General features: G+C 42.7%; 1 protein-coding gene across 1 annotated transcript; it reads left to right on the top strand.

Annotated features, from left to right (window-relative positions):
- Window positions 1–122: 122 nt before the first annotated feature.
- Window positions 123–25,067, top strand: MONOS_5966 (uncharacterized protein; the record flags this gene model as incomplete). The annotated part of the gene is made up of 2 exons (XM_067876159.1): window positions 123–13,054; window positions 13,253–25,067. The coding sequence occupies 2 exons, from the start codon at window positions 123–125 to the stop codon at window positions 25,065–25,067; spliced, it is 24,747 nt and encodes an 8,248-aa protein (XP_067735801.1).
- Between the last annotated feature and the right edge of the window lie 30 nt (window positions 25,068–25,097).

Below are 25,097 nucleotides of genomic sequence, written 5' to 3'. Positions count from 1 at the left end.
ATAAAATCTGGGTTGTGTATGCTGTAACAATTTTGAATATCTAATTTTTAATCGAGAAACAATTTTTTTTAAACAAAATATTTAATATTCTTGAAATGGTTATCAAAGCATTTCCAATAAACATGCATCCAAAAGTTTTACTCGAACAATTACTAGCATTTTCAGAAACAACCACAAGCGACGAAGTGCTTATAAACGTGTTTTTGTCGCTTCATCATCTTTTCAGAAGTTCAATAAAACTTTTATATCAAGATTCTTTGGTGTCACAGCCTGGACAAATTCCAACATTTTTGTACCACATGGCCCCTCCTTCAGATTCGACGTTGTCTGTTTTCGATTTAGCGACAAATGCACTTAATTTGTCTGGAAAAGGCGGTGTTAGCTATCCAACTTCTGAATCATTAAACAGCAACCCGTTAATTTCGCATGTACCATCAAGCGCAACAAACTCTGCGCTTCTTTCACGAAATTATCTGACAGAAGAGCGAGACGTGCAGCTGTTTATTCTGTCATTGCTTTTTTTCGGGGAAGCCACATTCACTGGAGATAATGCTGCTTCTTTGCAGTCTTCTTTTCCTGAGCTGACGCCAATCGAATGCCTTCCGTTGCTGTACTGTCCCTCGTCTTCGCCTCTGCTTCTGTCTCTTCTCTCTCCCCCGATAAATGCTCTGCCGGCTTGCCGCGCAGATGGCACAACCACAATTCCTCAGCAGCCTTTGCACCATCGTGGTGCTTCAAAAGCTGATCGGCAGAGCTATTTGAGTTCATCGTCGTCGTCGTCATCATCATCTTCCTCCTCCTCCTCCTCTTCTTCTTCACTTGCAGCTTCAAGAAAGATGATGCAACTTAAAGTATCTGTCGGATCTGCCGTTCAAAGGACATTTCTCACAATCTTTTCTCCACAACAAAATGACGAACACACAAATTCTGACTCCTTTCAGAAGAAAACAAGCAGCAGCACTTCTGCTTCAGCGAATTCCATCCACGCACAGGAGCGATCGTCTTCATCGCCTTCCTCTGAACCTTCTGCCACAAACACACTTTTCATTCGCATCGTCACCCTCATCGGAACTGTATTCTCTAAGGCCTTTAATGTGCTCAACCAAATACCTTCTGCATGCTATCAATCTTCACTGCCTTACTCTTTGCCTTCTGTTTCATTCAATTTTCCATCTGCTGCTTCAAACCCCGTTTCCCCCCTTTTCATGGCACCAACATCTTCTTCTCTGTCTTCATCATCACTTGCCGGTGCAATTTCACTTTCTTCTTCTTCCTCTTCCTCCCTTTCCTCCTCTTCATCATTATCATTATCTTCTTCTTCTTCCTCCTCCTCTACCTCTTCTGCACTCAACCCCTTTTTCTTCACAGTCGCTGCTCCTTCTTTGTTTGTCCTATCACTTTTGCTTCTTTCTCTGCTGTTATCACACGCAACACCCCCTGTCATCTCTTCACTCATCACCCACAAACACAAACAGTCTCACTTCTTCTTCTCTTCCCTCTTTGACACGCTTCTCCTGCTCCTTCTCCCATCAACTTATGCGCCTTCTTACAACAAGCCCCCACACACAACCACTTCCACAGCCATCACCAATACCACTGCCACTGCCACTGCCACTTCAATCACTGCAACTGCTTCATCATCATCATCCGCACAAAGTGCTGCTTCTCTTACTCTTTTGTCTCTTCTGTGCTCTTATCGCCCGGATTCTGAAGGTTATTTGACTTCTTCTGTTGCTTCTTCTTCTTCTTCTTCTTCCATTTCATCATCATCTTCTTCATCTTCCATTTCTTCTTCACCTCCTTCTTCTTTGCCATCATCCCATTCAAAACCAGACACTAAACATTCCCCTTCATCTCTCTACACATCCCAATCATCCTTCAAGCACCTTCCTCCTTCTTTGGCTTCTTCTTCTTCTTCTTCTTCCTCCTCTTCTTCCTCTTCTTCTTCTCCTTCTTCATCTGACTACATCACTCTTCTCCTCCCTTCTCGCCCCACCGCTCCACACACCACTTCCTCCTCCCATCCTCCACCCACCAACACCTTCAAAGTTCTTTTCCCTTCCTCTGTCAAGTCTGCCATTCCTCTTCCTTCCTCTCCTTCTTCCTCTGCCCTCCTCTCCCTCATCACCACACACGTGCCCCTTATCCTTTCTCTTTTGTTTTCTCCTTCTCTTCCTCTGCACCCAGCGCTTCTTCGCCGCGCTGCGTTTTTTGTGTCGTCGGCGGTGGATGCGGTTGTGCTGAACAGGGAGACAGAGAACAGACGGAGGCTGGCGATGCGAAGGAGAGAGGCGAGGGAGAAGAGGAGGGCAGAGGCGAAGGCGAAGAACGAGCAGCAGAGGAGGAAAGAGAGATGCGTTGCAAGAAGAGTGTCAGCGATGAACAGGATTGTCAATGAGAAGAAGAGGGAAGTGGTGAAGCAGAAGGAGAAAATGGAGCAGGAAAGGAAAGCGCAAGAAGAGGACGAAAAGACAATTGAGAAATACAAAGCGAAAAACAATCTGAACGACGAGAGTTTGGACGCTTCTGCTTCGCAACACACATCATCATCATCTTCTTCTTCATCTCCTTCATCATCATCATCATCGTCGTCGTCTTCTTCCTCATCCTCATCCACTTCCTCTTCCACTTCATCACCCGACACCTCAGCCTTGTCTTCTCCTTCCTCCTCCACCTCTTCTTCTTCTTCTGAGCCTGCATTGCTCAGTGTGCCATTACACGATATTTCTCATTCAAATGAAGAAATTTCTCATTCTCAGCCGTCTCTCTTTGGAAGAACAATACAAAACGAACAGCCACTCACACATCAGTCACTTCATCAGGGTTCAATTCAAGCTATTTCTGCTATTTCAGCTGCTTCTGATCGTTCTGAACATTCATCTCACTTCTTTTCTCCTTCTCCTGTTGCGCTGCCTGTCAATGCAGCAACAGCTGCTTCGCTGTCCTCTTCTTCTCCAACCACATCATCTTCTTCCTCTTCCTCTTCCTCATCCTCCTCTTCATCTTCTCCTTCCACATCCATTCTCTCTCCCTCATCAACCACACAGCCAGACACTTCACATCCGTCATTGATATTCCATTCACACACCCCTCCTTCTCTTATCCCCCCGTCTCATCCTTTTCCTCCCTCAGCTTCTTCTTCTTCAGTCTCCAGCGCTGCTCCTCTTCCTCCACCGCCTCCTTCACAATTCTCTCTTATTCCTTCAAAAGAAAGCAGAATAACTGCCTCGCGTCGTCACGCTCCAGGAAATATTGCTTCTTCTTCTTCTTCTTCTTCTTCTATTACAACTATTGACACTTCTTCCTCTTCCTCTTCTCCTTTGGTTTTTTCAAACACCTCTTCTTCTTCCTCCTCTTCCTCATCTTCTTCAATCACTTCTTCTTCATCACGCTCTTTCAGCTCACCATCCAACAAATCCAGACAACTAACACACATATCAACATCTTCATTCACTTCAGCCACACTTCATCGATCGCCTCTACATCCACACACAAGATCTTCTGATTCCTCTTCTCTTTCACAGCACTCAGCCACTTTATCCTCCTCTTCCAGTTATCTCTTATCTCCTTCTTATTCTCCTTCATCATCATCATCATCTTCTTCTTCTTCCTCTTCTTCTTCTATTTCTTCTTCCTCCTCCTCTCTATCAATCTATGGATTTGTGCCCAATGAAGCAACAAATATGCCAATTGAACTTTTTCCGTCTTCCTCTACGTTTTCGCCAAGTTCGACGATTTTCGTCGAAACTGGGACTTCAGAAACACAGGAGAAGATATCAAAAGATGGAAGAAATGAAAATTTGCTTTTATCTTCAGCGTCATCATCATCATCTTCTTCAACAACATTAACCTCATCATCATCATCCTCATCATCTTCTTCTTCCTCTTCCTCCTCTTCCTCCTCCTCTTCTTCTTCAGACCTCCCCATCACTGCGCGTATGAGCCCTTCTCTTTCTTCTTCTCTCTACTCCACCACACCTCCTTCCTTCATTCGAACTCTTTCGGCCATCCAATCGTCATCTGCAGCACACATCGCACCAATCACACCCATCAACATCCAAACAACACATTCCACAAGCAAATCTCCTCATCCTTCTTCTTCCTCTTCTTCTTATTCCTCTTCCTCCTCTTCTTCTTCTTCCCGTTCCTCATCAAAACAACCACAGTATCCGTCAAAGCAGAAGAGACGCACTTCAAAGAGAGTGAAGGCATTTAAAGAGATGATTCCGTATGCTTCGCCTTCTTCTGCCATTCAGCCAGACACAATTTACGACAAAAACACACCAAAAAGAAGAAGAGCTAAACAGAATCAGAAACACAAAAGCAGTGAAAATGGAAGAGAATCACATGACTTGTCGTTTGATATGCTGCCTGCTGCATCATCTTCCTCTTCTTCCTCTTCCTCTTCTTCCTCTTCTTCATCGTCCTCCTCTTTTTCTGCCTCAGCAAACGAGCTTGCAAATTCTGAACTTCTTGTCTCTTCTCCCTCTTATGCCATTCCCGACAACCAGCCATTCACTTTCAATCCACACGAAAAACTTCCCTTCTCCAACAGCCTTTCCTTCCAACCCAATCAAACTTCACCAGATTTCATTTCTCCTTGTTCTTCTGATAGATTATCCCCACAATCAACTCCTGAGCTTGCCTCGTCTTCTCCTCTTCCAACGCCTTCCCTTCCTCTTTTAACTGCTCCTCCTGTTCTCCACCCGCTGCTTTCATTGATCCTCACCCGTATTGTTCGTGAGCGATGCGGAGAAAATGGAATGTTGCCATTGAAAAAGACGTATGGAGAAAGGTTTTCTGTGAATGAACAGTTCAGAAAAGCAGCAGTTTCAAGCAGTTCTGATGCGAAATTTGAGGTGGCTCCAATAAATTTCAGTAAAAAACAAGTAAATTTTGGCAGTTTTGAAGGAGATAAACACGAAAGGAAACAGAAGGAAGATAAAGAGGAAGATAAAGAAGAAATGGAATTAGAATCAGAAGCGAATAGATCAGTTTCCCATGCAATTTCTTTGTTTGTATCCGCGATCAGACCTTTGTTTGTTCCATTGCAAGTGATGGGAGTGGTTGGCGGGATAGAGAAAAAGAAAGGAAGAAAACACACAACGAGGAAGGGAATTTTTGATGATGGAGAAGAAGAACTGAAGATAATCAGTGAAAGATGCAAAGAGAAAGCAAATCGAGAAGAAATGATTGAAGGAATGCTGAAGAAGCACTTGGAGGAGGAATATGATGACAATAACAACGATGAGGAAGAGAAAGAGGAAGAGGAAGAAGAGGAGGAGGAGGAAGTTGATTACGTTAATGATGAAGATCGTATCCAATCAAAAAGAAGAAAACGCAATCATTCACACAAAGAAAGCAAAAGAGAGCACGAAAGTGACAGCTACAGCGACAGTAACAGCGAAACGTCCATTTTAACTGCAAAGATGAAGAAAGTGTGCTGTAACGATGTGGATGAGAAGGGCAATCTGTGTGAAGACGAAGAAGAAGGCGAAGAAGAAGACGAAGATGATTCGACTGTCTTCGATGTTGACTCAACTGAATGCGATGAGCTGATGAAAGGGATGTTGGCAGATCTTTTCAGCCGCACGAGAAAGAAGGAAAAATTGAGGCAAATTTCTATTGAAGGCGCTGAAGAGCACAGGAGAAAACAGCAGGTGATGAAGAGAAGAGACAGAGAAATGAAGGAAAGAGAGAAAAACACGAAGGAGAGGATGAAAAGAATAAAGAACTTGAAGCAAACTGCTTCAAAGCTGTTGAACAATTTCAAACGAATTCTCTCAGAAGAAAGGAAAATCAAGCAAGCAAACAGAGATTTGCAGTCCAATCGTGAAAAGATCAACAAAACACTGTCAATTATTCGACAGCGCACCGCAAAGAAATCCCGCTCTGACTCCAAAACCAGCCAGCAATATCTCTATATGCTCCCATCCCCTCCCGACGGATCAACCTCTGACAACTGCTTCCAGTTCCATTCACAACAGAACGACTCGTCAAACTCCCTCACAACACTCTCTTCGCCTCCGCAGGACAAGAAAGACACCTCTTCCCCGTCTTCTGTTGCTTCTCTGCCTCTTTCGCCTTCTTCTCTCTCCGCTCTTGTTTCTGCCATCCCCGCCCAACCACCCACACACCCTTCTCATACTGTTTTCCCTCAAGTGCTTGCTCCTTCCCCTTCTTCCTCTTCTGCTGCCTCTGCCTCCTCCTCCGCCTCTTCTCGCTCTGCTTCTTTGAGCCTCACACCTTCCCCAAATGTGACTGACGAAACAACCTCGACGTCTTCCTTTGTGCTCTCTGAAGACGCACCAAGCTCAGTCAACACACCCACCAGGCCTTCCTTGCCATATTGTGCCCCCTTGCTGCGCGTTGGCTCTTCTCTTTCTTCGTCTTCCTCTTCTTCTTCCTCTCCCTCTCAGCACCACTCCCCGTCTGCACTCCAGCCAGCACAGCTCTCAAGCAAAGAAGGGTCGAGCAGTGAAAATGCATCGGATTTGATGGAACTGCTGCAGGTGAAACAAGACAGCTCAAGCGAACAAAGCTCAGATAGTCGCAATTCAGTAGCAGATAAACAGGTGATTGACACAAAGAAACGGGCATCAGAGAATGAAAGAGAAGCTGCTCATCAGAATTCTTCTTTCAGAAAGCAGCACAACAACAACACCACCACCACGCCTTCAAATATCCCACTGTCAAATGAAACAGTCGGTGCATCTTCTCCTTCCCCCCTTTCTGACTCTGCTGTTTTGTCGCCTCCTTACCCCAGTGAAAAACCCATCCGCAAAGTGCCTTTCCTCTCCAAGCCGCCGAAGTCCATCTCAGAAACAAGTCAGAACTCCAACGACAATTTCCACACGCCTTCCATTCTCTCTCACACATCCGCTGGCTCCACGCCCACCACTTTGTCTTCCTCTACCACCCGCTCCACCTCAACTTCCTCGTCCAGCCTGGCTAGCTCTTCTCTCTCGTCCTCTCTGCCTCACTCAGCAACTGAGCTGCTCGTGGCAATGCAGCGGAAGCAGCTGAACTCTGCGTCGACCGCTCACCCACCGTCAATTTTTGACAATCCACCACCGCCTTTTCCGAATGTGCTGCTTTCGACGGTACAACAAAGAGGAGAACAGATTTTGTTTCAGAACGGAGGAGAGGTTTCTTCTGCTTATGCTTCTGCCTCTTCTTCTTCTTCCAATCCTCCTTATGCTTCTGCTTATCAGAAGAATACAATGAGGCAAGGTTCATTGAATGGAGCAGGGGAATATCAAACAAACAATACTGGATTTACGTTGCGACCGTTTCCAGCAGCACTGAGTGGACCAACAGATTCATCTGTCTCTTTGTTTCATTACAACAGAGAAAGTGAAAAAGGAAAAGGAAAAGAAAGAGAAAGAGAAAAAGACAGAGAAAGAGAATCAGCTCCAAGCGAGATTTTCAATGCGTCATCAAATAGGGCAATGGATAATTCTGATGCGAATCAGTTCTTGCTGTTGCAACGCACTGAAGATACTTCACTCGCAACGAATGCTCAAAGACGTTCACAGAATGAATCAGAGAGAAATAAACAAAAAGCAACAAGTAACCAAGCTGAACAATCAATGATTTTCTATAATTCGTCTCATAATTTTGCTAATTCAAGCGCATTAGATAGAAGAGAACACAAAGAACATCACCAAATTTCTTATAATTCTCTGCTTCCCTTTGCCACATCCACAACATTTTCTGAGCAATCTTCTTCTACCTTTAATTCCTCTCAAATTCGTAACATTTCCGATTTTTCAATTAATCCACCAAATGTTCACCCATACTCTTTATCCAGAACCACCTCATACTCTTCTCGTTCTCTGCCTTCTTTCACTTCCCCTCTTCGTTTTTTATCGTCTTCCCTTTCCTTCGCTCCTTGTCTTGTCGTACCCAATGACAAAGAAATCCTCAGAACCACACTGATATCCATGATGCACTCCTTCATCAGCACATCCTTTGATATTTCTTCAATTCCGGGGCTAACTCCATTTTTGATAGAACTTACGTCTTTAGCTACTCCTTTGCATCTTTCGCCAATGGCTTATGCTGCGATTCATTCAAGAAAGAGAATGAGAAAAGAACAGAAAGAAATGGCTAAGCAGAAGAAAGCACAGGTGAAGAGTAAAGAAGAGGAGAAAGAGGAGAAAGAAGAAGAGGAAGTTAAAGCGAAAGCGAAAGCGAAGGAGGAGAAGGAGAAAGAAAACGAGAGAGAAAAAGAAAAAGAAAAAGAAAAAGAAGACTCATCAAGCGACTTCAAGTCAATCAACATTCACAAAAAGAAAGAGATTACAATTCAACAAGCACAAGAAGAACACCTGCGAAACGAAGAAAGAAGAGCAAGGCTGCACAGACGAGCGATGGAAAGAGAGAAAGAGAAAGAAAAGAAGAAAGAGTTGGCTGGCATTGCACAAAGACTTGTTGTGATGCATCTTCTGTCTGAATGTGGAAAGCATGCAACACAAAAAGACAGAGAATTGCTGGTTTCTATTGACACAGGGATGAACGAGAGGAGAAGGAGGAGCAATGAAGCAAAGCAGAAGATCAATGCACAGCGGATGAAGGCGATGAAGCTGATTGAAGAATCGATCAAGAACAGCGATGTGAAAGAGACCAAAACAGGCTCATTTGCTAATTCACAGCCTTCTCAACAGGAAAAACCGAAAATGAAAGCTGTGATTTCTCCGAAGTTGTCTGACTTGAGAGAGAAAACGAAGCCGTTTTACAGCAGCCGCAAGCACTTGAATTCAATTGCGCCAATACTTTTGACTTCTCCATTGTTCCAGTCACACAACACACTTCGTTCAACAGCATCGCATGAGCCTATTTCTGCTTCTTCTCCACTGAAGCATTCTTCTTCATCTTCTTCCTCTTCCTCTTCTTCTCAAACATCTATTCCGCAGTCTCGTTCCGAGCCTTCGTCTTTGGAAGTTTTTTCGTCTCTAAAAAGCAGCTCGAAACATTCTTCATCCACAACTACTTTGAAGCATTCCTCTTCCAAACAAACTGTTCCCAACCAAAGTGAAACTCGTCCGTCTTCTTTTTCTTCTCTCAGAAAGAACGCTCAAAAGCTTGCTGAAGAATCAGAATCTGACTGTTCGTTTTCTCCTCTGTTTGACATTCTGTCGTCATCTGAGTCAGAAGACAGGAAAACTGATGCTTCTCCTCTTCCTGCTCTGCCTGTGCCTGTTCAGAAGTCAATGAATCTTCCAGCCATTTCCACTGCACATGGTTCTATTTCATTGTCAGCATCACTCTCTTCTGTCTCTTCATCAACATCGCCATCCCCATCGCAGTCACCATTGTTGTCATCATCATCTTCTTCTTTTTCTAATTCAATCTCATCTTCATCTCCTCTTTCTGTCGCATCCTCAACTGCCAACATCTCATCCCCCACATTCACAGGCAGTGCTTCAAATCGTCAATCCCCTGCTGCTTCACAGACTCCCGCCCCGTCGCTTTCACCTTCTTCCACCACACCTGCTTTGTCCCCAGTCAATAACACAGCCAGCAATCACTCATATTCCTCATCAATGATTCTTTCTGTGATCCGTCTTTTGAACATCGCAGATGATTGTGATTGTTTGCTCTTTGGGAAGCTGATTTCTGTCTTGTCTCCGCATGTGCAGAGGTTTATGCAGGCTTTTCGGCAGAATCAGAGCGATTTATCCGATTCACTCCATTTTCCGTCTGCTTTGCAGTCAACTTCAGCACAATCATTACAAACATCAAAAATGAAGCAATCCAAAAATGCAAAGCAAAATTCGAGTTTTTCGTCTTCTTACATCATCCAGTATTTGATGGATTTTCTGGCAGAAGCGCTTTTGCTGAATGTTGAAGAGAGAAGCAAACAAAAAGAGATGAAAAAGAGGCAGCTTTCGATGCATTTGACTGTTTTAACAACGGTTGATGAAGAGAAAGAAGAATTAATTGAACAGAAGACGATGCAGAATTCCAAGCAACAAGATAAAGATAAAGAAAAATACAAAGAAAAATCAAAGGAGAATGAAAAAGGAAGTGAAAGAGCAACAAACAATGAAAAAACCAAAGGCAAAGTTGGAGCTTCGGAATCAGCGAAAACGAAGATGATTGATTTTGAGCAAGCAGAAGATGAAGAAAGTGAAGAAACTTATCGACTGAGGGAATTACTAGCAGCAGAGTTGGATGGAATCGAAGAGGAAGAGCGAGAAGAAGTGAGGAGGAGGAGTTGTGTGCTTGGAGGGCGAGGTGACCGTAGTGAGCAAGAGATGCTTGCTGTTGTGGATTCAGTTGTGTTCCATCCAGATGAGCTGATTGAAAGAGAGAAGGTGAGACTGCTTAGAGACAAGCAAGTGCTCAAAATGGGGCTGGAGCAGCTGAAGAAGATGCGAGCTGATCAGAAAGCAGTGATTCGTGATCCAGTACTAAAAGAAGAAGAAGACAGGAAAAATGCCACAAGCTGCATTGCAGCAAAGGCAAGGAACCAGTTCTGGATGTTGAATGTCCTGCGGCCTCCGTTTGCGATGCGGCAGGCGATTTTTGTTGTGCAGCAGGAGAAGCACCTTTCAACAGACTCGTTCAAATCGATCTCGTCCAAATCGTCTGTATCTGTTTCTGCTGAGCATCCTTCGCATTCTGCTGGCTCGTCCAATTTTTCCGAGGCTTCTTTCTTTTCTCCGAAGCAGCAAACGTTTAAAACTCCTTTGTCGTCGTCTTCGTCGTTGTCATCTCCGTCTTCTCCTTTTGCTGCTTCAAAATCAATTGATGGCAGATTTCCTGCACTTAATTCATCTTATTTCTCGCTGTTTTCTGAGGAGACTGAAATGCACTATGGATCTGAGCTTTATTGGAGTGGAGTGTTTCTTTGTCTGTTTGGCTTTGCTTTTCATCTCGACATTCCTTTGCTTGGTTCAAACTATTCTTCTCAATCATCTTCTGCATCTTCCTCTTTTTCAACTTTTTCAACTTCTCCCAATCTTTTGTTGCAACAATTCTTTGCTCCTATTCCAACACCTTGTTACCCCCAGCCATTTAGCGACTATCTTCGTTCTTCTTATTCGACTTCATCTTCTTCAGCTGCTACATCTCCTATGCATTCGCAGCGCTCAACAGCTTTTACCTCTCCTCAGCCAAGAACATACTCTTCCAGTCGAAGTCAGTCGAGATCTGATTCTGTTTCGTCTGTCAGATTGCCAAGGGATACACAAAAGAGAGAAGATTCAATGGAAATGGGAAATGCTTCACAGACAGAGAAAGAACAGGCAGAATCTCCTCGTTTAAGCTCAAAGTGCCAAAATATTGCAGCGGCATCAGAAAATGTGGCTTCCAGAAAGAAACAGGATAAAACTGAATCTCAAATTGTGTTTCCAGAAAGAGTTCGACCAACCACTCCGCCATACAGAAAGCCAGCTGTGAACTCTCCGGCATCATCATCATCATCATCATCATCATCAAATGGAGCTCAAACTGCATCAAAAAAGACAGCATATTCCATTCATTTCCATCCCCCTTTTATTCACACGTCTTTAATGTACCGTGCTGCGTGCTTGTGCAACTTGATTCTCACGTTTTTCCCACTTCCGCGCGGTTGTTGTTCCTCTTCTTTTTCTTCTGACAAATCGCTCCAGAAGTCAGATAAGCTTAAAAAGGACAAAGAAAAATCCAAAAAGAAGAAAAGATTTGACGTCATATCAGCAGCAGCCCAGCGAAACACGATTGCCCAACGAGAATTGGACGATCTTATTCGCGAGTCGCGATCTCACCACTTGCCAGTTGAATTGCAGAGGAGAATGCTGATACTCCAACAGCAGGTGTATGAGGAGGTGCAGGCAGTGCGCGATCGAGAAGAGTTTGTGCGGCAGAAGATAACACTTTTCCCCTCTTCGTCAAGCCCAACCCCTTTTTACTCGCTGCCGTTTGATTCAGTCGACAATCCGCCAACATTTCCGTTTGGACAATCGATCGATCGTTCGCTTCGTTTGTCTGCTGCTTTGCCGTTTCTGCGGCTTCTTACACAGACACAACTGATGAAAGAACAGATGTGGATAACGTTTGCGATGAAGCGAAAACACGCAGAAGAGAAAATGAAAAAACGATTTTTGGCTGAAGGGCAAGGAATGAGAGGAAGAGTTCCGTATTCATTCCTTCCTTTTGGCAAAGAAGATTCTGCTTTTTTTTCTGACAAGAAACACAAACCATTTGCTTCTCCATTCTCATTTTACGATGCAACTCCAATGGCATCGCCTTACACCAAGAAGCAGCCTCATTCATCTGGCATTCCTCTATTTCCCACTCCTCAATCAACAGATGCTTCGAAAAATCAGAAATCAGCTGCTTCTTCTGCGTCTTCTCTGTTTGCTCCTGAGCCTCTCACTCTGCTCTTCTTCCATCCTTCAACATCAATTTCATATGAGTTCTGTCTTCTTCATTTGCGCTTGATGCTGTTTGATATGCCACCTTTGCAGCAACTTGAATATTTGTGTGAAGAAATAATATTCCCAGCAATACAAAAGAAAGGAGAAGAAGACTATGTGGATGAAAACAACACAGACGATGAAGAGCACAAAGATGACACCAAACAAAACAAACTTAACAACAAATTGGATTTGTCTGACAGCGATTCAGATTCTGATAGCTTGCAATACACCAAACAAGAGCCCTTTGCACCAATCGATGCTTTGCCTCCTTCATATGTCTCCACATCTTCCTCCATCTTTTCCTGCCGCATTCCTTCTCCTCTCCTCTTTCTTGCATTGCAGCGTGTGATTGAAATTCTTCGCCCTTCAGAAGAAGCGAGAAGGCATTTCGCAACACAGTTGAGATATTCAATTCCGTTGGTTGCTCTGTTTGCTAGTTATAAAGAAGAAAGAGAGGCACCAATACAAATCAGAGGAAAAGGAAAGATCAGAGAGATCTTACTAACAACAACAAGAAACGGTGCTAACGAAGATGAAAATGGAAGTTCATTGAATGAGGAGGAGGGAAACGAATATATTCAAAGAAGATATCAACGAAGAAGTTCTGAAGACGATGAAATATGCCCAATATGTGATGAAGAATGGTTTTGGAGTGAAATGAAACAATTTGGCGTTGAGGTGTTTCCATCTGCTCATTCCTTATCTGGGCTGAATTCATTTGTTAACTATAACATTGGAAATAATGCTGGAAATGAATGTTTCAGTCCACAAAATTTATCTGCAATCTCTTCTTTGCATTACGCTTCGACTTTATATCCCTCATATTCCAACTCATTTGGAAGTGTACTGCATTTCCATTCTGGTGGTGCGCTAACATCTGCCAATAACGTTTCAATGAGCGATCCATTTTCTAATCAGCAAGCATTGGACTCTGTCATTCAGCCTTCTCAACATGTAACCATGACAACACTTATCCAACAGTCAGTTGCTGGCATCTTCCACACATTCCTTGTAGGTGAAGATGAGAGCATGGATGTTGACAAACTCAGCTCAAAGTGGATGCAAGCATTTATCAGCTCCAAACAACCTCAGGTGCTTCATTCAATGCTTCTTTCCCTGTTAACCTTGGCCAAGACTCATCCAATCAGCGACTTCTCAAGAATATGGGCTCCTGCATTTGCTAACCTTTTTGTGCCACGAACAATCAGACACTTGAACAAAGACGATCAAATCATTGTTTCGTATTTGCTGGAGTTGTATGTGAACAGCTTGGAATCCTCGCGTTCTGTTGACTTCAACTTCTACGCACAGCTTCTGAGCATCAACAACATCCACGTCCAATCAGTTGCTGCTGCCTTTATCATTCGATCTGTTGCTGGAGGAAGCAAACACTGCACTCGAATTGTCCGGTCTGGCGTGCCTCTTCACATGGCCATTCTGCTTTACTCGCACCACCCTCCTCTTCAACATGCAGCTGCTCATTTCTTTTCTCTGTTTCTCGCTCAAATGCACGACCCACCTGCATCTCCTTTCAATTCCTTTGCATCGTCGCCTCTATCTTCTCGAGTCAATTTATTTGGATGGACATTTAGTCGAAGTTCGGAAGCAATGGGTGTTTTGTGCCAGGGTGCTGTGTATGAGGCAATGCGTGAGACGCTGCAGAGAGAGATCATAAGAATCAACACACTTTGGCTGGAAAAGCACGAGATGATCAGAGAAATAAGAAGGATCCAACGATTGCGGTTGAAATCAGCTCTGACAACACAATTGAAACGATTGACAGGGCAGAATTTTGACAGAATGACACTTGATCAGATCGAACAATGGAAGGATGACCCAAACTTGACCAGTAATCAACAGATGAGAATTGCAGAGCAGCGCAAGCAGGCGCAACAGAGTCCACAAAGAAGATCCAGAATTACCAGCCGCGAAGTTTTGCAGCTTTCTTTGAAGGACTTCGATGCAACAAACTTCCTTTCGATTCCTTCTGTTCCGTTTGATGTGGACGAATGCAGACAGCAATTGATTGAGGTACTGAGAGATGAGATGTACTATCTCGAGGCAGCTGAATGCCTGAAACTGAAGAAATATCTATCGCCTATTGAATGGTGGGATGAGAAGGAGCTGGAAGACGAATACGAAGAAATCCAGTGTCTCAAAGGGAAACTTAATATTTCTCCGATGCTGTTCTCAGGAAAGACATCAGAGCTTGCACACTCAAAACTGAGCGAACAATTGTCTGTTTCTACAGCAGCGACATATCCACGCAATATGTCTTCTATGAATTCTTCAAATATCAAAAAGTATTCGCCATCCTTGACTCCTTATTCTTCCACCTCGAATACTTCTTCATCCAGCCATCATTTAATGTTCAACCCACATTTTATATCAGATTTGGTGTCCTTTTTCTCATTTATCGCTGAAATGGGATTTGATGCCGAACGAGTTGTGAGTGACAATATCCTGATGATTCTCGCTGATTCTCTTCTATTTCCTTTTCCAACGTGCACAGATGCTGTCTCAGCTATCGCATTTTTTGCTAAATATAACCCTAATGTTAGGGATAGAATTCGTGTGATTGGAAAAACAAGGGTTGTTTCACATTCCCCACAGCCCCAACAACCAAAAGCGGCTCAACCACAACCAAATTTCGCTGTTTTGCTGAAGAAGCCTTCAACTGCACTTTCTACGATTTCTGCAATGATAAACACCGCATCAGCGTCTACTCGTTCTGCCTCACGAACCGTTGAAAATCAATCAATTTCTGCACCATTTGTCGCCAATTTGCCATCGATGACAATAACAGGCATCCCAACTGCTGCATTAACTTCGCATCCTTCAAGCTTAGCTGCTTCGTCTCGTCCAAATTCACCATCTTCTTTGATAAGCTCAAATTTCGTTTGTAATTTGTCTTCTGCTTCATCGCCATCTGAGCCAAACAAACAAGACCCCTTGAAACTGGCTTTAGATATTGTTAACGAGAAATTTGGACTAAAACCTCAAATAGCGATGCCAAACAGCATTTCTATAGCATTAAATGAAAAACCTAACAATCAGCAAAACAATAATGCCAGTTTAGTGTTACCTACACCAAACGTGTTGGAGTCTGTGATGGTTCTGTTTGCTCGTTCAGTTTGCCAGCTGACCAAACAGCAACCTGCGTTTGCTTTGTCTCTGATGGGAGCGAACATCAAGAATAGATGCAATGCAGCATTCCATGGCAATCTGGCTCCACTGCTATCTCCAGCAGCATCTCCGTTATTTGCGTCTCGTCTTGGGTCTTCCTCGTCTTCTTCCTCTTCTTCTCCTTTGTCTTCTCACCAGCAGTATGCTTCTCTTTCTTCCAGCCCTGATTCTTCTCCTTTTGGATCATCTTTATCTTATCCGGAGTTAGCCACTTTGTCTCCTTCCAATCCCACTCTATCAGAATTGCTAACCACATTTGAGGATGATGCAGCCGTCTCAACAGCAGCTGAATGTCTGAGATGCATCACTTACATTACAAAAAACAACTGTGAAAATAAAATGCTGCTCATCAACGAATACAACATACTTTCTGCATTGGAATGCCTTTTGTTATCTGTGTTAACGATACTCAACAATTACCACAATTATTCAGATGATTTTTCTCCTCTTTTAACTTCAAACGGAATGAATGACAATCACGAAACGTCAACTTTGCCTTCTCGTTTGTTTCCATCTGCTCATTCTTCAAGTACTATCCAACAATCAAATGCATCAGAAAAAATCCCCGTTTCTCCTTCCGCTTCTTCTTCTTCTTCACTTTCCTCTTCTGTATTGACTTCATCGAATGTCAGATTCTTTAGGGAATATTCCATTCGACGCAACAAAGCGATGCATCGTTGGAAAAAGCGCAAAAGAAGAGTTGGGCGCCTTTTGGGCGAAGACGTGCTGAGCTATCAAAATGAGCTGGAAAGGAAAAAGAAAGACAAGAAAGGCAAGCAAAAGAAATTGAAAAGCCAACACGCTCAAAAACAAAGTATTTCACAATCATCGAATCAAAGTCAAACAAATTCTCCTTCAGAAAAAGAAGAGAAAGAGTCTCCAATACTTTTTACCGAACGGCAGATCAATTCAGTACCCAAAGTTTTATCTGGGATTAAAGAGGAGAAAGACAGCGAAACTGAAAACAATTCAATCGCACAGAGTAATGACGATTCATCAACAACAAACAGCGAATACGATGTTGATGACAGAATCCTTTTTGGCGCAAACACTTCTGTTGGATGTGATGTGCACCCTCTTTTTAATTCATCGCCTTTCTGCCGCTTGCTTCTCTTTCTTGTTCGCACTGTTCATTCTCTTCTTTCTGACTCCACACTCCCTTTCATCTGCTCTTCAAGTGTTATTTCCTATGTTTCTCAGATTAGCCACTATGCTCCTTTATCATTTGTGCACAAAGCTGTGCAGAAGACTGTCACATTGTACAACCTTTTGAAACGCTCTGAAAACAAAGAATCGCCTTCTTCTTCTTCTGCATTTTATGGGATGGCAGCGAATAGAGAGCTTGTTGAAATGAAGATGCTGAGCGTACATTCAGTCTTAAATGTGCTTGATTTGGAGCTGATGGCAGGTGTTGTTCCCGGCCGTTCTTCATCGTATCTGAAGAGAAGACGCTTGACAACTCAATGGAAAGAAAAAACGACAACTTCCAAACTTGCTCCAGTGAGCAGACAAAGAAAAAAGCAATCCATTTTGAAAAGCAACAATTCTTCCTTCGATTGTCAATCTCTTCCAACTTCTCTTCACTTTCTTCTTCCGCATCCTTTTATTCCAACTTTCAGTGAATCATATGCACATATTATTCCTTGCCACAGTCCAACGCCATTTTTCAATCCAAACAACGTTTTTTCATTGATGGAGCTGCTCAAACCTCTTCATATATTTCTTTTCAAACAAAACGAACAGTCCACAATTCAATCACTCAAGGCGTTGCAAAAAGTTCTGTCAGAAAAATCTGAAAATGACGCAAAGAGCACTTTGGATCGAATTGCTAAGCTTTTGAGGCAGAGGACAACAATTCATTTTGGATTTGACAACGAGCAACCAACTTTGTATTCTCGCTTTTCGAATGGAACTGCATTTCGATTTGCGAACTTTGTGAAGGTGAAGCCTTCAGCTTCTGAATCAACACGGCCTTCTTCTCCACCACCTGTGGCAATCCTTCAAGAGCAACTGAAAGCCACATTTTCACCAACCAAGAAATCACATTCAAATCAGGCTATTTTTGAATCCTCTTCTTTGTCAGCAGTCGGAAGCCCTGCAAATGCTAATCTCATTTCCTTCCCTTCTTCTAGCTCATTCTCAGCGTCAAGTCCAGTTGGCACTTCTCCGTCTTCCTTTTATTCTTCTGATGAAATGGCGCATTTCTCAACAAAATCATCGCGGACTCCTTCCACAAATTCTTTGATGCTGCTTCGATCAGCTTCATTGAAGCAATTGCAAACACAATCTAATTTAAGTCCGCCAAGCGCCTTTTGCGTAAACCCATCTCTTTACACTTCTTCCAACGTCGTTCTGTTTGATGATCCATTCTATTCATTCTCTCTTTTGTCTTTGCCACAAAACCCTCCATGGGCTGCTTTTTCATTACGTCGGAGGCTAAGCAACAGCGACAATTCTTCTCCTGAGGTTGAACCGAGAAGCATCCAAAGATCAGTCTTTTTGAAACAACTTCCTGGCTTTGCAAATCTGACACATCATTTTGTGTACCGAGCTCTCTCTGCCACAAGAAAGATGGTTGAAAGTAACATTGCACAAACAAACAAAGAGGCCAAACAAATGTTGGGAGCCGCTGCAACATTGCTTTCTCACAACTCATTGCAAGTTACTCACCGATTTTCTGTTAAAGAAAAATCTGTCAATTTATTATCTCCTCCTGATCTTGGTAGACTATACACCATGCTGCTAATTATCAGCCATTCGATACAGCGAAACCCATCATGGATGAAATACCTATGTTCGGCATTGACTGTTGGATCCAGCAAAGAAGAAGAAGATGATGATATTGATGAAATGGAAGATTCGTCTGCACCTTCACCATCATCTGCTGAGCAGAACTCTTCACCTTCCTCTGTTTTACAGCCGCCCTCATCAGCAGGTCTATCAAAGCTTACAAAATCGACTCAGTCAGTTGGAAAGGATATTAGTGCTTCATCTGACAATCCCAACAAAACGAACACGGAAAAAGAAACAAAGACCGAAGAAAAGAAGTCTTCAACAACAACACAAAAACACTCAACATCACACAGCAAACAGCATCCACGCAAGCCCCCGTCTTACTTTGAAATGGAGCAGCCGTCTTTCAGACAGATTTCTATTCTTCATTGTCTTGTTCACATCCTCATAAATCCTCGAAGTCCGCTTGATTTAATTCTGCCATCAGGTCGTTTGCTGGCGAATTTGACATCTGTTTCACCATTCATCAGGAGATTTATTGCAATTTCGTGCCAGCCTTTCTCGATGTTTTTCTCTCTGGCTGCACACAGCGATGTCACAAAAATGACTGGATGGCAGCCGTTCACATGCACACCCTTCTCGTTTAGTAAGGATACAAACAAAGAAAACAAGGAAGAGAAAAGCACTTTGCGTAGACTCAGGATGTGCTTCAGCTCGATGAAGTCCACACACGAGCATCCTCTTTTTGTGTCATTCTTTTGCTGTGTGATTATGCTGGGAATGATACTTGGCCGAGTGATGAAAAAGGAGACTTTCTGGTATGATGTTCGTTCTTCGGCGGTTGTGAGCAGATTAAACAAGATCAGAGGTTTAGAAGAAGCGGCTTCGCCATCATCTTCAAATTCTTATTCAAAAGAGCTTCAATCAATGAAAAATGATGTAAAGTCTGGGAAAAAGTTCATTATTTCCGAAGAGTTAGATGGCCTGATGTCTTCAATTGAAACTGGTACAATTGAAATGGAATCATCAAAAGTAAAGAAAGGAGATGAACTTTCTGAAAGTGAATATGTCCCAAAACGTACTGTTGATTCAAATTCTGAAAGTTGCGAATTGACCAAAATGAAGAATGGAAAAAAAGATGGACAAATACAAAATAGAGAAATAACAAATAAGAACGTAATTACAGAATTGCAAAAGATAAATAAAAAACACAGTCAATCAAATGCTTCTTTCAAAGAAGCGAAAATAGAATCTCCAGCAGTCTTGGCTTCTTCATCTTATTCGGAAAACAGCATTTCTTCTCCTCCGGATGTTGCTTCTTCCGCTTCAGCTTTGGTCACCTCGCTCACAGCCTCTTCTTTACCTACTTTTGAAACAAGTCCATCTTCGTCTTCGCCCTCGTCTTCATCACCATCTTCTTCTGCACAAAATGACAAGCACCATCGAATCCATTCTGCTTCCAAGAGTCGTTCGCCGTCTCCTCCCAGAGATCCAAAGCCGGTTGTTCTGAATTCAAAGCATGCCCATCACATTCTGAATGCAGGCAACTACTTGAATCAAAATGCAATGCTCTCACTTATCAGGCGTTTCGTGCTGCCTGCTGTTGCAAACAACTTGCGCTATCATTTCACAGCAATGGTTCATTCTGATCCTGAATTTCGAATGGACAATGCATTGAGCATCCCACGCATCCCACGCATTCGAGACGCAACAATGCACAATCCACTCAGCACGACACGATTATTCTCCTCGCCTCTCACAGAAACAAAAGAGAAAGACCAGGAAAATGCAACTCAGAAGGATATTTTGTGTGGAATGATGAATTACCCGACAAGTTCTACTCTCACGTCGATTGAGAACTATCATCTTCTGGTGAATCTGAGGATGTTTGAAGAAGCTTGCAGATTCAACATATTTTCTCATTCTCCACTGGTTAGCGATATCATTTATGCGAAAGAAACAGAAAACCAGAGCTCAAAGCATATTTCAAGTATTAAGAATTCAACTAACAACACGAACGCATGCAACAATGCGTGCTTGAAAATGGCTTCTGACTGCCCGCAAACACTACTCATGGTTCTTTGCTCTGCTCGATCTGAAGATCTCCAGATTGTTCATTCTGCACTCAGCATCATCGCATTGTGCTGCCAATTGAATCCAATTGCAGCACTGAAGCTTGTGTGCGTCCCTTCTTTCACTCACATTGTCCTTGAAAATGTTCTTCACGATTCAATGGAAATCAGAAAAGCAGCTCTCCGTGCGTTCCATTCTGCTTTGCTGGTGTGTCCAGCTGCATGCATTGCTCAAACACTTGAAGAATCACCCCCATTTCAGGCAGCAATCGATGCTCTTTTGCCTTTTTGCGTAAGCTGCCCATTTTGCAATAAGCCTCGAATGGAATGCTCACTTTCTTTGGATGATGAATGTGCACCAGCAGACGAAGATTCACGAACAGCTTTCTCAGATGGCATCATTGTTCTTTTGCTGGTTCACACCTGCAATTCAGTTGCGATCTGCAGTCATTCCGATCTCAGATTGTGTCTTAGCATTATTTATCTCCTCCTGATGTCTGCTGGATGTGCATTGTGTGTTGTTCGTTTGTGTGGAGGAAAGAAGCAAATGAAAGAAACTATTGTTTTATTAACAGAGATGTGCTCAACACAATACAAGGATATTTCTGATTTGTCAACGAGAATACTAACTTTGCTGCACATAGCAAAGCAAGAAATTTACGAAATGAAAGTGAAAAGAGATCTTTATGAAAACAAAAAAGCGGAAAAAACGAATGAAATTATTGGAATTACAAATAAAATTTCTTTTGTTGATTCATCTGCTTTTGATTTTCGAAAGGCAATTCCATCAAACATTCTCAGTTCGTTTTATAAAGTTTCCTCAATTGCTCCTCTTAAGCCGATTCATCTACGTCGCGGCTCTTTATTTACTGGGAGTTCAAAATGTTTTTCCAGATATGAACTTTCGTCTGTTCTTATTGGCGTATTTTCAGACGATGAAGTTGACGAAGAAGGAGAGATTTTCCCGATTTTGGATAGTTTCCCAGATACAGTGCCAATCGATGATAGATTGCCTGAGATCTCTTCAATGGTCCAATCACCTGTTCTGAATGTGAATGAAGAGTATTCTCGATTCTCTCTGTTCCTCAGCACGTGGCTTATGCAGACAGAGAGAATACGAATCGAAGTGTCAGATGCAGACTTAGTTATTCTTTCCATTCTCAATGCGATGCTTGAGGATATATCAGTCAGCGAGATGCATCGCCATTACTTCACATCGTTCTTTGGACGAAGCAAAGGACCGTTCTCGGGGCTGAAACTTATCGGTGCTGTAGCTGCACACAGCGAAGCGTCTGAAGAAATCAGATTGACTGCACTGAAAATCCTGATGAAAATAGCAGAAGGTGTTCTGAGTGACGAAGAGCTGCTTTCGGCAAAAGAAAAAGCGAAAGAAAAGAAAGACGAAACAGCAAGTGAATTGTCAAAAGAGACAAAAATGGACTCATCAAGCGAATCATCATTGGATCTTTCTTCGTCTTCGCGTGATCATGTTTTGGTGAAGAAGGATCTTGACTGGGAGGAAAGAAGCATTTTGGAGAGGGATGCAGAGCTTCGATGGTTTGTGTATCGCGATCCTGTATCGATCATGCCCTTGGCAGAGCAAGACCGCATTGTCTTAATGCTGATGACTGTAAGCAATGCTCGCTTTGCATCCACACGCACATCCTCCTCAACTGCTTCACCCTCAGCTGGCAAAGGAACATCCTCTTATTGCGTTTATGACGAGATTGATGAGGCGGACAGAGAAGAGAGCGAGAAGATTGAGATAAACAGATATCATCATATTCTTTGCACCAATACATTGGAGAAAGGCATTCGCTGCTTTTCGCAGCCCACTTCACTTTCTGATTCTTCAATCAGACGCAAATTCAATTTCTTTGCAGATCGCTTGAATTATCATTCATTCAAAGAGCGCAGAGAATCAGAACTTCACAAATTATCCTCGGGAATGGTGGGTTCGTTTGCAACTGCACTTACGCCTGACTGGAGTCCAAATCCGCTTTCATATGTTTCTGTTGAAGAAGCAGACACAAAACGTGCGTTGAATTTGTACATCATGTTTCTTCTGAGCACACGGGGTGTTGGATTGTGGAGGCTAAGAGAAGAGGATACAGTGATGAATCTTGTGAATTTTATATTGTCAAACCTCGAGTTGGATAATAATATTCAGTGCGAAAGTCAGGATGGTAAATTAATTGTAAATCACACTGATGATATAAGTTTACAAACAGTTAGCAAAAGCGTTGGTGATGAAGTCGGAAAAGAGTTTGCTGATGGTGATGATAATAGAGATTTGACGATTGCAACTTTAAAGTCAGAAAACGGAAAAAATGGAAAAGATTCACAATTACAGAGAAAACGATTAGAGATTCCTTATCAAGACATTGTGGAGGCAGCCTTGTGGATTCTTAGTTGTCTGACGGAAAGAGAAGGGAAGAAGGAGAGAAATCCAAGTGGAGGTGAATGGTCATCGCTAAGCTGTGCTGCAAATGAAGACGATGTTGCCATTGACACAGCCAATGATGAAGTTGATTCAAAGGAATTGACCAATAATGAAGAGTTGAAAGATGATGGTAATGAATTGGATGATGAGCGTGATGATGAAGCTGGAGGAGAGGATTCTTCAAGTAACATCGATGAAGACGATGAAAGAGGAGATGAAGCAGATGAAGGAAAGAGAAAAAGCAATGCTGAACAGGAGGGAATTGATGATCAGCTTCTTCCGGACCAACTGCCAACAATTGATGAAGTTGATCCATCATTATTCAGTGCTTCTGCTGCGTCACCATCAAACGTGCCATCAGACTCTGCTTTCAATCAAGAGTCTCAAAAAGGCGAGATCAAAAAGAAGAAGAGCACGAAGAAACGGAAACAAAAATCTCGCGACTCACAAAAATCACGCCAGAGTTATTCATCATCTTTGTTATCAACAGGAGTGATTGAGTCTATACTTGAATGCGTATCATCTCCATTTGCATCGCCAAGGCTGTATGGAAGTGCATGTTGTGCATTGTCAAACCTGTTATCATCGTCACTCAGCTGTCAACGTCTTTTTGTTGTATTCAATGGAATCTCTGTTTTAGATAGAATGTTGAGCGTTAGTTGTGATCTTGCTACTCTTTTCCACATTTTCTCTTGTTTTGCAGTTGTCCTCAATGGAATGGTAGAATCAATAAGATTTTTCAAAATGCACTCCATTCATTTAAAAGCTCAGGCCATCCTTCGTTTCATAAGTGCATCAAGTTGTTTAAACAATAACACTACTGCATCAGCAACTTCTTGTTCTTCTCATTCGTCAGCATATGCAAATTCTGATTTTTACATGTTTCCTTCATTCTTGCCTTTCACAGACATTCACTGCATTCCGCCAAATCGATTGGGCGAAGAGTGGAAAGCAACGATGGGACCAATGCCTTCACTGCACCCTCCAGTCGCGATGTCTTGTGGAGATGGCATTTGCAGTGAAAGTTCCATTCTGAAAGCCTCGTCATCGTTCAATCGGATGATGCAGCACTTGTCGTTAATTGTGGCACAGCCTGAGCGAATGATTTGTGGTAAAAGAGCAGCAATTCAAAATCAGTTGTGGTTGGAAAGGATGAAATCATCGTTGACTAGCAGTCGCAAACGAAGAATGAGAATGATGAAGGAAATAGGCAAGGGAAGTAACAAACAGTCTTTCGGTGTGTCAGCAAATATTGGACCAATGCATTCAATTTTATCCACAAAACCAGATGAAATGTCAATATCAAAAGCATCTTCAGCACCTTTGGATGCAGATATGTCACCAGAATTTCTTTCTGCTCCTCACAGTTCGTGTTCACAAAAGTCCTCTGATTCAGCGAATTCATCAGCATTTTCACAGGAAATTGTCATTGTTGATGATGATAGTGACATTGAAGCTTCGAGGCCTTCTTCTTTCTGTCCATTCTGTCTTCGCAGAAAAGGAAGAATAACTCGAAGAACACGGCGCAATGATTTGCTCAGGTGGAGCGTCAAATCAGGAGGACTTGGTGCAGATAGAGAGCACACGTGCGATTGCATCCAGTGCGGAGGTGATATATGGCCTATTGAAGAAGATTGGACTGAGTTTGAAAAACAACTAGAAGAGGAGTATAAAAGTACAATGGAGGAAACACTAAATTCTGATGAAATTAACCTGAATATCAAAGAAGAAGATATAAGAGCAAGTGAATTAGATCTATATAAAACGATCATCGAGGCAGAGGCGCTCGAAGAGGAAAGCGCAGAGCAGTCATCTTCACTTCCTGCTTCTGGCAGCTCGTCTGCATCGACCATGGGAATATCTTCATTGTTCAGCAAATCACAATCACACATCGAAATGTATTTGTATGAAAGTTTCGAGAGAGAAGCGCAAATCACATCCATCCAAGCATCACAGAAACGGAAGAGAGAGGAGTATATTTTCTATGTTCCCCTCCCGACTGCACTTTCTCTCGTTCTTTCGGATGTTTTGGCGAAGTGTGCCCCGCTGTTTCTAGAGAATAAAGAGACTTGTTCAAAAAATCTGAATAAATTCCACTGGCATGCTTCGAACTCTTGTGAAGATGCAGCCTCTTTTCTTAATTTTTGCCCTTCTGTGGATTTAGAAGTCGAACGGGTCCCAAAGACGCGAAGGGCTTTATTTAAGCCTTCAAAGAATCACTGAAGGAGTCGTTCTTTTTTTTTATCTTTTAAT

The sequence above is a fragment of the Monocercomonoides exilis genome, assembly GCF_001643675.1.
Source record: "Monocercomonoides exilis strain PA203 chromosome Unknown scaffold2-2631571, whole genome shotgun sequence".
Classification (NCBI taxonomy): Eukaryota; Preaxostyla; order Oxymonadida; family Polymastigidae; genus Monocercomonoides; species Monocercomonoides exilis.
This window is presented reverse-complemented; position numbering and strand designations above follow the sequence as displayed.